We start from the raw sequence: 15,203 nt of genomic DNA on the forward strand, positions 1-15,203 counted from the left end.
AACCATTTTATAGATCGAAAATTTAATTAGAAATATTAATATTTTGCATGAATGCCAATTTTAATTTCCTAATTAGTATGGAAGAAAAACATTATTTCATAGTTTTCGAATTTATAAAAGATTTATGCACGCCTTTGGTCGTATCTATTTTATCAATATCTTGGGAAAATACGTCAAAAAAATAATGTATTCAAAAGTTCTTACCAATACTGCATTTCTAAATGTTTTATTTGAAACATCAATTTACGTATATCTATGAATCAAAGAACATGTGTAATAAAGAGGAATGTTTCATTTCCATAAAAGGATGGATTAAATATCACACGTGTATATTAGGAATAATTGAAAATCCCCATTTATTTAAATTTTTCGATTCGATCTGATTCAATTGATTTTTTGGCAAGATTATAACCAAATTACAGATTCCTAGATTCAAAAACAATTCAAAGGACCTTGAAAATACTTATAAAAAGATATGAGTCTGTCTGCAGGACTAGTTAAATAGATATAAACAATGTATCTAAATGTCAAACGTGTGTCGTATTTTTTACTACGTTACTAACAATAAAATACGCATAATATTAAGTAACATTCAAATAGAATAATTGATTTTACGAAGTAGAAATAAAAAATACTTGAAGAGTTTTAACTCAAGTATACACTTTAACTTTTAGATATTTCCTACTACGTACACACGTAATTCAATAATTCTAACGTAAAATGAGTTAATAAAATGGTTTCCTTACCTTCTTCAGGATCATTCATGCATTCATCATTTATTAGTGGAACATCTAAAACAACAATTTGAATGTCATTCTTTATATTTATGAAAATAAAACGGTTTACTCACCCGCCATCTTGTACTACGATCAAAACATAGCATTAGGCAAAAGGCAAAAACTGCACGTGATTTAAAAATTTCATCCAAATAACTGCTATCTTCACGTCGTACATTGATTTGTTCGTCAGTCACCACCGAGTAATAGATATGTCTGGCAAACACACTTATGTGATAAAATTAATCTATTTTTTTCTCGACTAAACCAACATTTTGCTATCCGAGTCATATAATCCGCCAAACGAAAGTAACAAATTGGAATCGTTAAGTTCTGTGGTTGAACCTGCTAGATCATTTTTAATACCATAGAATGTGATTCTACCTTATTTCTATGTTCCTTTTATGTTTTTATCACTTGTTTGAAATATGATAAATGAATAAAAAACAAATTTAAAGTTGTAATAATAAAATGATTGTTGATGTTGTAATTTGTTTAAAATGTATAATTTCATCCAAACAATAAAATTAAATAAATTAATGAAAATGTAATCAAGAGAATGTAGTCAATTTCTCGTTTTCCAGTACTGTGTTGTTATAAGTTTTAAGAATAGTTATAGTAAGTATTAAGTAATACAAATTAGTAAATTCTTTTTCAGAGTAAAAAACACTATTTTTTACTTTCCCAACCAGGATTTTAATTTTATATTGTTGAATCCTCTAAATAAAAATAAATGCGAATTTTATAATAATCGGTTTTAAAATAATGTAATAACATACCTCTAATTAAAATGTTTCGTAACAAATTAACTTATAAGGAAGTGATATACAAAAGAAGTGAATCTAATCATCAGGATCTAGACTTGGGGTAGCGTTTCAAGCAAAGTTCAAGTATAACAATTGGCGAGCAGAACTTTTTATCCCCGCATAACTCAGAAACTATTTCTCATAAACGTATCAAATTTGGCTCATATATTGAAACGGTTATTTAGATATTAACGTCTGAAAATCGTCATTTTTATCACTGACTCACCTATAGATCAAAACTCCAATCCAATTCCACAGTTCCAGATGATCTAGGAAGTTCAAATTCAACACACAGATAGATAATTAGGTGAATACAAAGGAATAAATCATAAACTAGTAAATTTTTATCATTTTATTATAATTTTTCTCATAATTGATTATATTAGGAACACTTAGTGCCTGTAACTGTAATAGATGTAAGAATCATCGATCAAAACTTATGACAGTCGGTCTTTATGTGGATTTTTAGGTTTTCTCGTAAATGTATAAAGAATTGAATACCACCCTTAATTATTTTTAATCCAAATATTTCTGTTTTAGTACTTATAACTAAGAATATAGTCAACTTTCATATTTATTAAGTTATAAACTAGGATTTTTTTTTCATTGAAGTCAACAATATTGAACTTAGTTATCATTTCACATTTATATTTTTGATAGGATTATAAAGTCGACAACTTTAAGTCTCTTGTTTTTTGTATTTCAAATGATTTAGTCAGTTTTTTTCGTAATCTTGTTCACTATTAAAATGATCCTAGTTGTACCAGTCCGATATTTATTACCACAAAAAGAAGCATGTTCAAATATATTTATATAAAGAGGTAGTGCAACTTGTTTGATCTCAAAGTGTTACTTACAACTGGCAGCTCCTCATCTGATACTTGAAAAGGTAAAAGGATAAAAAAAAATGAAATACTAAAATAGTTTATTGAAATAAAACTAAAACAGATAATGGATAACGTTGAAATATATTTATAATTCATATGATTTTTAAAGAAAAATAGAACATTTTTATAATTTTTATGAATATATACACCTGTTATGTATTATAACAACATAACAACAACCATTCAAACACAAATAATTTATATGAATTCGAACATTCAACTATGTAATGAGTGTAATTGTTGTGGGATTGTGGCAATGAAAGACGACACATTTATATATATATATATATATATATATATATATATATAAATCCCAAGCTTTTGAAATCTTATTTAACCTTTAAGTATCGACGTGCGGTCTGAGAGGCCCCGGCAGGCACTTGATTTGCTACTGTACCCCTTTCCCCGCAAAATTCCGATCCCTGCTTTTAAGTAGCTGCAAGAACATTGAAATAGGAAGGCGTGACGTCTCGCGTGCATTTGGTAATTACAATTTGAAATTCCGACGCGGCCTCTCAGGCCTCACATCGGTACTTACTTAAGTTTTTTTGTTTTATTTCTTTGTTACGGTAAACTGTTATTTTTACAGATATTGTAAACTATGGATAGACCAGGACCTTCAGGTAGTAAGAGAAATAGTTCTGCAACAGATTTACAGCATTCAAAGAGACTTTGGATAGATATAAATGTGTCTAATCGAAATTATAGGCGAGTGATTGAGAGCTGGATCGCGGATCTGAGGTTGACGACGTTAGTGAAGATTTTTGTCCGGAGCCCAGTGAGCATAATACAGATACTAGCACTGATATTTCTGATACCGAAGAAACTCAACCTGAACACATGGACGCGCCGTCATCGTCATCAGATGTTCCGCTTTCAAGGCTGGGATGTTTTAGAGGAAAGAATAAATATAAGTGGTCTAAATCACCTCCAAACAGATCATCTGTTAGAACACCACAACATAATATTATTAACGTAGTACCTACCTCCAATTTGACGGAAAATGATGGAAAGGATCCTTATTCTTTATGGAAACAATATATAAATAGCGAAATGTTATCGGAGATTTTGCTAAGAACCAATGAGAAGCTGGCTGAATACAGATGTAAATATACGAAGCAGGATCGCCCAGAACTAAAGGATACTGATATGATTGAGTTGCAAGCTTTTATTGGCCTATTGATGTACACAGCTGTATTCAAATCTAACTACTAAGACGCAGATTTAATATTTGCTACTGATAGTACCGGAAGAGAAACATTATCAGATGAAGAAAAAAAGTTTTTAGTTCCTACGCAGGCTGTGATTCGTTTGAGTAAACCGTTACATGGCAGTAATAAAAATATAACGTGTGACAATTGATTCACGTCAATACAACTAATTGATGCATTGAAATAGAGAGGATTGACCTGTGTAGGTACGGTAAAAAAAAAACAAAAGGGAAATACCCCCAGAGTTCTTGCCTGCTAGAACGAGACCAGAAAAATCAACCTTATATGGTTTTACAAAAGACAACGTTATTATCTCATGTTCCCAAGAAGGGAAAAGCGGTCATTTTGGCTTCATCAATGCATTATACTCGAGGAACAGATACGGACTCAGGGAAGCCAGAAATTATAGTTTTATAATTCCACGAAAGATGAAATAGATAAGAAATGCTCTATACACACTTGCAGCCGCCGATCAAGACGTTGGCCTATGACAATTTTTTACCGGATTTTAGATATAAGTTCCGTCAATTCTCATATTTTATATGATTTACATTTACATAATAAAAAATTAGCTCGACAGTTGATATTAAAGCACATGAAGCGAAGATTTTGTAACCTAAGATTGCCTCGTGAACTTAGGATGAGTTTGGCAAGAGTACTTGGTTCTGATAAGCCAGAGGCATCTGAAGATCAAGCAGAAGTCAAGACACGCAAGACTTGTTTTTCTTGTCAACCTAAACTCAAAAGAAAATCGACGTATAGGTACTATTCGTGCAAAAAACACATTTGTTTACAGTGCATGAAACAAGTGTGCCCTAACTGCTTAGAATTTAAGGTGTAGTTCGACTGTGGACATTTTTTTCCAGAAGTTTTATGTTCCTACTATTTTTTTTTCTTAAAGTTATATTATGTAAGAAATACTATTTTTTGTTATTCTGAGAGGATTTGTTTTTGTGTTATGATTTTTTATATCTAATAGTCGGATTTTCCCCCAAAATTCAAGCCAAATATTATTTTAGTCCTTAATTTGAAAATATAATAAAGTTTATTTTCTTTCTATATCTATTTTTTTTTAAAATCCTTTATTTTCCATTTTACTGCAGAGACAAATATTTAAATCAACACTTTCTTTAAAAAACACTACATAATATAAGCGGCCTCACGTCGGCACTAACGTTATAAAAAATGCACGTTGGTGCTTAAAGGGTATTCCTCATCTGGAGCTGAAAATATGGTCAAAACATAATGTAGAATTATGTACATTTAATCGAGAATTTTGGTATCTTGAATTTTATATAAATATTAATGAATACAAGTGACTCAAAATGACAGTTAACATAAATTGAATTTCTACATTATACTTTAATCCTATTTTCAGTCTCCGATGATGAAAGTATTAAAAAGCTCAGAATATTATTAAAGATTTTAGTATTTCTTTGCCACAATATTACAACAAATTCGTATCCAAATAATTCGTATTGAAATGTATATAAGTATTGGGTATTTTTGAAAAGGTACTTAGACTACCTTTAAAATAAGGTTTCCAGGAGCTGTCACTTTCCCTATCTGAAGTTTAAAAAAATCAATCTACAAACTGCTCCCTTAAAAATAAGTATGACTTTACTCACAGGAAGTATGTAGCGAGCTAGAGTTTCCTGCAAAACTGTAGATGTGCCAAAATTAAGATAAAATTAACTCATTTTACTCGTTTTAATATCTTATAGGGTAATACATTTCCAAATTAACACTTTATAACGGAGAGAAATTAATAGAAAAAATAACCAAAAAGAAAGATGAATACACAATAAATAAAAATACTATGATGGAGACTTAAAGATGATGATTCTAAAACAATGGCAAACATGTGATACCACCATAAACGGCCTTTTCAAGGCTACTTTTGGAACTATTCCAAACAGGAGAACATCATCCAATAGCCAAGTAACCATTAGAGCTTTAAGCTCTAATATCATAATATCCTAGAAAAAGTAAACGAACTAGGTAAGAAAAATAAAATTACTCTACAATGTATTGTGGAAAACTCCAGAGCACTACACCTGGGAGTGTATAAAATAGAAGACGAAGATTTATGGCAGCTACAGCCATACTAAAAAATGGTATTAACATATCAGCTGTAAACACTGGATTTCCCAATATCGCAGCAAAAAAGGGGAACACAATAGATCCTTTGGGTCGCAGTGTATGTCACCCCAATATCTACGTACAAAGGCTACTTTTGAAATTTCAGTATATTTACTGAGCTGAGCTCGGAAAGCCGGAATGATATCGAACAAGACAAAAGAAGTAATATCGCTTAGAAGAATACGAAAGTATTTGTAATTGTATGACCGCTATAAGCGTTGTAACGCGTTCTAAGACTCCGTTGGTAGAAAAGTGACACAAGTCAGAATTCATCATATTCGAAATTAGTTGAAACCAACCTAAAACCGCAACAGATTTTCGACTGACTTGGTTTTATGTCAGTTTACATATAAGGTAAGTTTAGAATTGTGTCACTTTTCTATATATATTTTAATTTTTTGATAATATATGACGGGCGGTAACCTCCAATGAACAATCATTTAGATAATCTGGTTTTACACAAACAATTTCTAATTTGTATACAATTTTTTATGAATTCAATTGTATATTTTCATATTAGGACTAGGATTTTCTTAAAATTATAATCTAACACAGTTTTCATAACAATCATACATAAATTAAAACCGACATCAATAGGTCAAGTTTTTATGAAAAAGTGTCACAACTCGAATAAGGGCTAGAATTTTCTTTTTATTTAAGATGTAGTTTAAATATTTCAATTGAACATCAAACCATACTAAAGAATGCGTTATTACTTAGAGTTAAAACATAAAAAAGTGTCGAATAAAATGTTTTTATACCTTGTTAGATGTTAACTTTCAAATTTTTAAACCGCCCTACCGAACATTTACTAATTTTGAGTTGTGTCACTTTTCTACCAACGGAGCGAACTATATTGAACAATATAATCGAATGCTATATAAAAAAGATTTTTTCATGCTAGCCTAAGAACTTTTCAGTGATTCCCCAATTATATTGATGTTTTGCTCCTATTTGTGTTGATCTAAAACTAACGAAGGATCAATTGAAAAACGTGGTTGCTTGTTTTCCATTTTGGGGCATCCCCTTAATTGCTATGGCTATAACAAAAAAATTTGGAAAAATGTCACCATTACTTAGGTACTGTTTGAATATAGGTGACTAATTTTTTTCTCTCACTGGGTTATTGTCGAAATATCACAAAAATAAAGTGAATTTCTTCTGTACCATAATAAATAACAAGGGAACTTAAAATTTCAAATCTAAAACGTAGCAATATGTACAGTAAACACAAATAAATTGTTTTTTTTTATCAAATAAAAAATAAAACGATAATAAGTGAAAATATCATAATAAATAAATATTTTTTTAATAAGAACCCGTGTTATTTTTGCTTTTAATGCAGAAAATTTGTACACATACTCATTGTTATTTTATAACAGAGCTTGTTCATACTAATTCCTATTTCGTTTAAACATATCAACATTGTTAGTGTTTAACGGCATCTTGTATGTCATAAAGATTGAGGATATTCTTCTATTTCACGAAACGGAGACCTACACATCGGACATTCTATCAGCTGTTTGGCACACGACGAGCAGAAACCACTAAAATAAATGAAAAAAAAAATCATTGTTTTTGACATTTACAGTTAAAATATAAATCGTAGGAAGAGAGAAGATCCCAATATGGATTCATCGAAAAAATTACGACACAGGTATTTATAAAGTTCTCAACTTTAAATGAAATAGTTAAATTAGAATCCCAGTAGCCGTTCAGAAACTTTCTCAACGTTCCGCTCATTCCGACCGAAGGCGTTGCGAATAATCGAGAAACAACGCAAAGTTTCCATACAATATAAAATAGTTCGGCGACTCGACTAGAGATGGCGATACTGCGAGCAATATCTACTAATTAGGCTGCTTCTCGTCAAAAGATGACGCTACTATTTTCAGTTTCAGTTTCAACCCCCAAAATCCTCCTCTTGGCTACACCCGTGCGGCACAATGGAATCATCAAACCATAAAAAAAACATGACCTCATAATTTTCATAACGCCATCTGTATACAAGATAAAGAATACAATGATAGATCCAATAAATTCGATTTTATACATGACTCTAATAGAGGACGCTGGTTACACGGTTCGTACATAAATTTTTTTAACGTTAGTTTAATAAATCAAACATTCCACTAAAACATTATTCAAAGTTATTTTTGGTGTAATGGTGTATTTTTTGTGTAATTTTTTTGGTGTATCATTTATATCAATAGAGTGATTAATTTTGCCCCACCTGTTACGAAATGAAAAAAAAAAAACAAAGTAATAAACCGAGTGGAGGTTACTTCTACTAGGTATGATTCTAGTCATGATATACCAAATTAGGAAATCATTTTTTTAATTATTTCATGATTACTTACGAATGTTCACAAGGGAGCAATCGAATTGATGCCTTTTGATCATAACACAACGTACAACTATCCTCACCAATATTTTGCTCTCTAAGTTGATTGAGAAATATATGCCTAGGTAGAACGATTTTATCTTCAGACCGAAGGAATCCTTGTTGGTTGAATGTTGAATAGTCCGTATTAGGAGGATGCTTGAACGGTTCGGCACCGAAATTAAATCGGCATTGTTGGAATGACATGAAGCTTGCTGCAGCGAAAAAACCAGACCTAAAAATAATTTGGCTAGAAATACTATCACAAAATACAATTAAGTTTGTTACAAGAGTCACAATCAGAAACAACGTATCTGCAATTTCAAGTACCTCGACATCTCTTAATCAAATGGTTATTGGTTATTTAATTAGCATACGTTTCTAATGAAACGTGTTGTTTAATTGAATAAAATTACACGTTTTTGATATATCCTGGCTTACTAGTAATCTTATTAATTTCAAGTAACTCGATATCCCTTGATGCAAATATAAATAATAAAATCTTGTAACTAATCACTCGATCAAGTTTCTAATGAAACGTGTTGTTTGATTGACTAAAATTACACGTTTTTGATTAATCATGGCTTAAGAATATTCTTATTAATTTCAAGTAACCCGACATCACTTAATCGAATGGTTAGTTACAAGATTTTGTTATTTATATTTGCATCATTTGCATCCAGTTTCTAACTTGTTTTTTAATTGAATAAAATTACACGTTATTGATTAATCATAGTTTACGAGTCATCTTATTAATTTTGAACAGACCGAAATAGAATGTAATCAAAGAATTTAAATAAATTATATAAGTTACTTAAGTGATAGTGATAAGTGAATTATATAAATTAGTTAAGGCAATCAACAGTCAAGATTCATTTGATATTTATGTTTATTGTACGAACTTTCGCTTTTTTATTGTTATTTTCATACTTATACTCACTTCGCCATCGTAAATACATGTATGCATGGTGGTAGGGGTACTCCGTTTATTGAAAATATAATCTGTTGATTATTTAGATCCAAAAGGCATCCCAATATATCTCCTGATTGCCATCTTGGTACGTTCTGGGGATCAGATTTTGCATTGTACCATATCAATCTTCTACAACCATCATAAGCCAAAGAAAACCTGTCATCTCCAATACCATAACCCTCCTAATTAATTAAAATTATCGATAACAAATACAATCTACTTTATAATTAATTAATATATTGTCGTTGTTCTGGCAGAAGTCACTAGGTCTAAAAATATATTTTGGCAGTAGAACAGTTTGAAAAGCTGGGCAATAAAAGTGACAAAAGGACTTTGTGAAAAATAACTACTTGTAGGAGTTTTGTCAGTCTATAGATCGGTTAATTTTGAATCGAATTGGATTAAGTGATGTTTGCCAAAACAACGACGATATATCAACTTGATATGAACTTACGTGATTTAAAAAATTGCTATTTTTAGTTGCCCATCCGATTTGCATTACACCTGGGGTAATAATACAAACTTCGTAATACCATATTCCATTGTCAGCTTGAGCTGTACACCGCACACTTTCAAAAGAATATGCATCACATCGAGCCTCTAATCCATCTGGAGATATTTTGAGATATTCACTAACGTCAGAGGTATTTAACATTGCGTTTATTCCTTCCATATTAACAGTTAGGTAGCTGTATTGTCGATTTTCCATTACAACTGAAAAAGCAAATTGAAATCTATATAACAGTTTTCTTGATAAAGACTTCATCCAAAGTGTAATCCATTGGTTTCTATCTTCTTGGTCCACTTTCAATTCTCTTATCTGTTCATGGTCTCCATTCCAATATTTTTTCGGTCAATTGTTAATGGCATGAATCTGTCTACCAGAAGCACCTCAATATAAAATAGTTTTCAGCATATCAGTATAATTTATAAAATTCTAAACCATATTGCATTGCTTTTATCCTGACAAAATCCAGCATTTTTCGAGAAAGGATTTATTATTCATTGTGTCTTGTAGTCCAGGAAGTAATTATTTTAATTTTTATAATTGAACAATTTTTTTTCCAATTATTTTTATTATTAACAAATATTCACTTACATAGATTGTCAAGAATCCATTGAGCACAAAATCCAACTTGTCTTTTCGTATAATGTTTTTCTTCTTTCCAAGATTCAAGCAAATGTATAGGATTAGATGGAAGATTTTCAATTTTTTTAACAATCGTAATCTTATTTGTGCTAGTTTGAGCGAACTTTTCTATAGCTATTAAGGAGAACAATATTACATTGGGATCTGTGGCTGGATCCTAAAAATGATTATTGAATACCAATTTCAAACATGGAAATCATTTTATTTGTAAAAGTGTTTTTTTTTTATATTTCCTTACCAAATTTGTCAATAAGTAATCAATTATACCGTCATTTAATATCTCCATATTCCTTGGACCTGCTAATTTTTCGGCAATACAACCCAATACAACACATATATTCCTTTGTCTAGGAGCATTTGATCTACCTATCACTGCAGCTTTTTTAGACAGGTCAAGCATATTAACTACCTAGACAATACAAATTGAAACGATTATTAAATTGAAAAAAAAGCAGATCTTTATGCACTGCTTAAAATATTTAGAGAAACATAAATAAATATAATCACAAGACATTACTTCAAATCGAAAACCCTGTATTTTTAATACAGTCAAATCATAGGGCATAAGGGTTTCCCATACCTATCTCTAACCAACTAAAGTTAACAAAACTTTACCAAAAATAATGTATTTTTTTTTCATTAGTAATGTTTCATCAAGTAGTGTCAATTATTCTTGACTTGTGAACCTGTCTCAGCCTGTAATTTTAGTTACTATTTAGTTTAACTCATAATTCCAGTTTTAAAATAAGAAACAACATTGTCTTCAAGAAGGAATTGACATGATTTTAAGCATAAGTCTTGTACCAACGGTATAATATGCAAAAAAATATCTTGAACGCAACCACGGTAAAAGAAATATGTTTAGATAAAAGGTTAGTAGTTCCATGCTACAGGTAGTGTAAGTAAAATAAGCAAAAGAAGATAAGGATAGATAACTGAAGAAGACAATGGTGTTAAATTAAACAAAAGCACCAGAAAAATTATCAAGCATACAGGTATAACTTGATTGGAATTTCTGGAACCCTCTGATGATATTCATACTGAACACACTGTTCACACCACCACTCACAATTACACTGTCTGACATGAGTTTCATTAACCAAGTAATCATCTACAGAGATTGAGAGTATATCTTATGTTCAGAATACAGGTATAAGTTTCAGTATTTCTATTTAGAAAGCAAAATTAGCGTCTGTATCATATTCAGCTGAATCAGTGATGACTTTTATCACAGAATAGGCTTTTTGTATAGGCACTAGGCACTTGATCATCGCAGTGAAAGAAGCCATTTTTTCAAATTATTTTTATTCACAGACGAATCTACTTTCCACAATAATGGTGTAGTGATTAATCACAACTTTCACTATTATGTCACCGAGAATAGGCACGTTTTTCATACTGTAGACTGTCAGAATTGATGAAGCATAAAACCAGGTATAAGTTTAAATATAAAATCGATAATACAAATCAAAGAGTATATCAAGTTTAGGTAGTAGGTAATTAGTTCTCTCTGATCCTCAACATTGTAAGGACAAACCTCCAAAGCTCTAATAGAAATAAAATAATCTACCAATTTATTACGTTTTTTAGTTTTTTTTTAAATACACAGTTACCTAATCCATAATACCAACAATTTCAATGTAAATCAACAATAAATATTGATCAGTTTTTTATCCAACTGTAATATCAAAGAGATGTTATATTATAAAGATACCTTAAATACTGATTCTTTTGATGGTAATGGACAATCATCTAAAAGTAATGTTATAACAGACGGTCCTAATGGATCTTGCATAGGTATTACATTTATCATAGAATTTACAACCTGGATCCAACCTTCTTCATTATCTGCTATGTTATGTAAAAGAAGCATAGAATTGGGAGGTTCCTGTTCACTGAAAATAAAAACATAATCTTAATATGTCAATTGTCAAGACAATTTTATTTAATGGTATTGTATAATAAAATATTCTAAATTAAATACATTATCACTAAAAGGTATAAAAAATGTAGAGTATTGAAAAAAATATATTTTTTGGTTGAATCATCTTTGATACAAGTTATTTTGTGGTTGGCAGTTAACATGTTAAAAAATTATAATTTAAATTGTTTGTACAATTTCTAACAAAAATGTAAGTTTGATAATAAACATGTTAATATTAAATAAATAAAAATATAAGAGGTTGGTTGTCACATTATCAATATTGTGTAATAAAAAATTGTAACATACTTATCAACCAAGGTAGCAATAACTCCCAAAGTTTCAAGCACTAACACATCGACATCTGGTATTTTCGACACTTTAAAGGGATACTGGGGAGATCCAGATTGTGCGATGTTAAGTATTTGAAGGTGATTTGGTGATTGTGGTATGTAGGTGTCACGTTCTTCATTTTTCTGTTTACACCAACAAATACCCATTACGTCAATTAAAACTTGGAATTATTTAGAAATTTATTTAAGGGTACTACATAATATACTTATATATTGTTTTTATGTTGGAGTTATCATCGATATCAAAATGTTATTACTTGAATTCCAGTGTTGAATAACCCACTTATAATACTGCATTAGGAATAGTTTATTGAAGCCATTAATTAAATACATCAACTATAGAATATAAACCGTGCACTGTTATCAAAAATTTTGGACTTATTTAAGAAATAAAAGTACTGACACAATTTTGGTTAGATGTGCTCTATTGTCAATTTTTACGTCAAACATAGAATACATAGGTTTGTTCTCAGTAGCTGCACTGGAGGAACTAGTTCAGGAAGTGTGCACTAAGGCGTTCTTTGTAGCAGAACTAGCGCTAGTGTCGTTGCTCTTAGTAGCAGTGCAACAGAGCTAGTTCACCCCGTTCACTGTACTGCTTACACTAGGTCTAGAGTCAGTTCAGCCAGTGCAGTGCAATAAGTGTACTCTGGAAACGGTGGTCTACATCTTCGTCATCGGACGAATGTATAATATTAAAAAAGACTAAATCGCTCTTTGTATACGATCGAACTAATTCTATACACTCATGAACTGGACTGCACTGGTCCAGTCCGGTATAGTCCCAATGCAGTTGAAAAGAGCAGACCTCATATAACTTTTTTCGAAGTACGTGTGGCGAGCATATTAGGGCTCAATCACACGGTACGGAATGGACGTTCGTCACGTATTTTTGCGGAACGGAGACAGCAATCAGCACCTTGACGCATGCGTAATTGAATCCCGCATCCAGCGCGTGAGCATTTTAATTGCAATTGAATACAATATTCGTTAGAATGCTCAAATTCGATATGAAGTTGCTTTTTCGAGTATGTATTATAAGCGATCTCGGACTTTTCATTGAACAAACCAGACTGTTATTGTTTTTATTACGTCGAGATATGTTTTAGATCTGTGGTTGTCATCCAAATTGTCAAAACAGATCCGTATTATTTATCAAACACACATATCCTTTTGTAAGAAAGGGTTATTATTTTTTTAAATGTAAATTTCTTTTTATTAGTAGTCAGGAACAAAACTTGACAAGAGAAAAATTATGGCTGGATCAGCTTTACGAAGACTTATGGCTGAATACAAACGTATATATTATTCAATTTATACTTGTCTTGTAAAAGCGAAATTTTTTAAAAATAGTAACAAATAATATTGTTTCAGAATTAACCTTGAACCCTCCAGAAGGAATTATAGCCGGTCCTATTAATGAAGAAAATTTTTTTGAATGGGAAGCTTTAATCACGTAATACCAAATGCATTATTGTTTTTGAATTATTATAAGATTTTATTACATTTCAGGGGTCCAGAAGGTACTTGTTTTGAGGGAGGTGTATTTCCTGCAAAATTGATTTTTCCTCCGGATTATCCACTAAGTCCACCCAAAATGCAATTTACTTGTGAAATGTTTCATCCAAATAGTAAGTCGCCTGTTTTGGAAAACAACAAAAATATTAGTTAATTTTTTCAGTTTATTCTGATGGCAGAGTTTGTATTTCAATTTTACATGCACCCGGAGACGATCCTATGGGTTATGAATCTAGTGCCGAAAGATGGTCACCTGTACAAAGTGTAGAGAAAATTCTACTTTCAGTTATTAGTATGTTGGCAGGTAAAATGTCTTGTAACTCAGAAGCGTGTAGCTAGGATTGACCTCGCATTTATGTGGTAAATATAAATTTTCTCTTTTTAGAGCCGAACGACGAGAGTGGTGCAAATGTAGATGCTGCCAAAATGTGGAGAGAAAATAGAGATGAATTTAATCGAATAGCCGAGAAAATTGTAAGAAGAACTTTAGGCATTCCTACTTAACTTTAAAAGATTATACTAGATCCTATTTCAATTTATTGTTTTTCTATAATAAATATTTTTATTTAGTAATAACTGTTATTGTAATATATTGTAATTTAATATCAAATAAAAAAATTGTGTTTGGGGATTTGTTTAAGGGGATAAGAGAAAAAAATACTTTTTGCTTTTTTATTAGTGTTTAAAACCAAGCTCTTTGACAACTTCACCCTTGCGGCTCGACGCAAGCTTTGACGAGATGTATAGGTATGTAATCAGCGAAGAATATACAAGAGTTGTGTATCAATTGAATAAATATAGTTTGAAAAAATTAAAAAAACATGCTTTCAAAGAAAATAATTTAGTTAATAAAATCAAAAAACGCTTTTTGAAAGCACATCGAAATAAAAAGTTGAAATCATTTTTAAAATAAGCTCAAGTTCGTTTGTTACTAAGAGTAAGTGGCGTATTTCATAAAAATTTCGTTTGACAGAGGATTCGAACTTCCAAACTCCGTGTAGGAAATTTAACACTTCGACACATTACCAACTACACCGTTATGGCTCTATAAAAGATTCGACGCGATATAGGTATATAAGCAGT

At 30.8% G+C, this 15,203-nt stretch overlaps 3 protein-coding genes across 4 annotated transcripts in view; 1 reads left to right on the forward strand and 2 right to left on the reverse strand.

Annotated features, from left to right (window-relative positions):
* Nucleotides 1-1,087, reverse strand: part of LOC130902077 (serine/threonine-protein phosphatase 4 regulatory subunit 1-like) — a 94,247-nt gene extending 93,160 nt beyond the window's left edge. The window contains exons 1-2 of one of the 2 annotated variants that reach the window (XM_057813885.1): nt 851-1,087; nt 747-791 (exon numbers count right to left, since the gene is read on the reverse strand). In XM_057813885.1, coding sequence (XP_057669868.1) covers nt 747-791; nt 851-857 — 52 coding nt within the window. In that variant the 5' untranslated portion in view covers nt 858-1,087. The remainder of the gene's footprint in view (nt 1-746; nt 792-850) is intronic. The other variant, XM_057813886.1, reaches the window with a different exon arrangement.
* A 3,658-nt stretch (nt 1,088-4,745) lies between these two features.
* LOC130902078 (RING finger and SPRY domain-containing protein 1-like) lies at nt 4,746-13,071 on the reverse strand. Its single transcript, XM_057813891.1, has 8 exons — nt 12,559-13,071; nt 12,043-12,223; nt 10,567-10,737; nt 10,278-10,485; nt 9,633-9,892; nt 9,146-9,360; nt 8,183-8,440; nt 4,746-7,369 (listed from the first exon to the last, which is right to left on the reverse strand). The coding sequence occupies exons 1-8, from the start codon at nt 12,747-12,749 to the stop codon at nt 7,276-7,278; spliced, it is 1,578 nt and encodes a 525-aa protein (XP_057669874.1). The 5' UTR covers nt 12,750-13,071; the 3' UTR covers nt 4,746-7,275.
* Nucleotides 13,072-13,725: 654 nt separating this feature from the next.
* On the forward strand, nt 13,726-14,780 carry LOC130902079 (ubiquitin-conjugating enzyme E2 G2). The gene is made up of 5 exons (XM_057813892.1): nt 13,726-13,900; nt 13,977-14,058; nt 14,115-14,233; nt 14,284-14,424; nt 14,506-14,780. Exons 1-5 carry the CDS (start codon nt 13,858-13,860, stop codon nt 14,622-14,624), a joined length of 504 nt encoding a protein of 167 aa, XP_057669875.1. The 5' UTR covers nt 13,726-13,857; the 3' UTR covers nt 14,625-14,780.
* Nucleotides 14,781-15,203: the final 423 nt, after the last annotated feature.

This window comes from Diorhabda carinulata, chromosome X, assembly GCF_026250575.1.
Source record: "Diorhabda carinulata isolate Delta chromosome X, icDioCari1.1, whole genome shotgun sequence".
Taxonomy (NCBI): domain Eukaryota; kingdom Metazoa; phylum Arthropoda; class Insecta; order Coleoptera; family Chrysomelidae; genus Diorhabda; species Diorhabda carinulata.

Excerpts from the sequence above, each read along its gene's own strand:
- LOC130902078 (XM_057813891.1), bottom strand. The coding sequence starts at position 12,749 with ATGGGTATTTGTTGGTGTAAACAGAAAAATGAAGAACGTGACACCTAC. Across the intron at positions 10,486-10,566 it reads ATTACTTATTGACAAATTTG|GATCCAGCCACAGATCCCAA; the intron begins GTAAGGAAATAT and ends AATCATTTTTAG. Across the intron at positions 9,893-10,277 it reads ATGGATTCTTGACAATCTAT|TTGTAATGGAAAATCGACAA; the intron begins GTAAGTGAATAT and ends TTGCTTTTTCAG.
- LOC130902079 (XM_057813892.1), top strand. The coding sequence starts at position 13,858 with ATGGCTGGATCAGCTTTACGAAGACTTATGGCTGAATACAAAC. Across the intron at positions 14,059-14,114 it reads GAATGGGAAGCTTTAATCAC|GGGTCCAGAAGGTACTTGTT; the intron begins GTAATACCAAAT and ends ATTACATTTCAG. Across the intron at positions 14,234-14,283 it reads TGAAATGTTTCATCCAAATA|TTTATTCTGATGGCAGAGTT; the intron begins GTAAGTCGCCTG and ends TAATTTTTTCAG.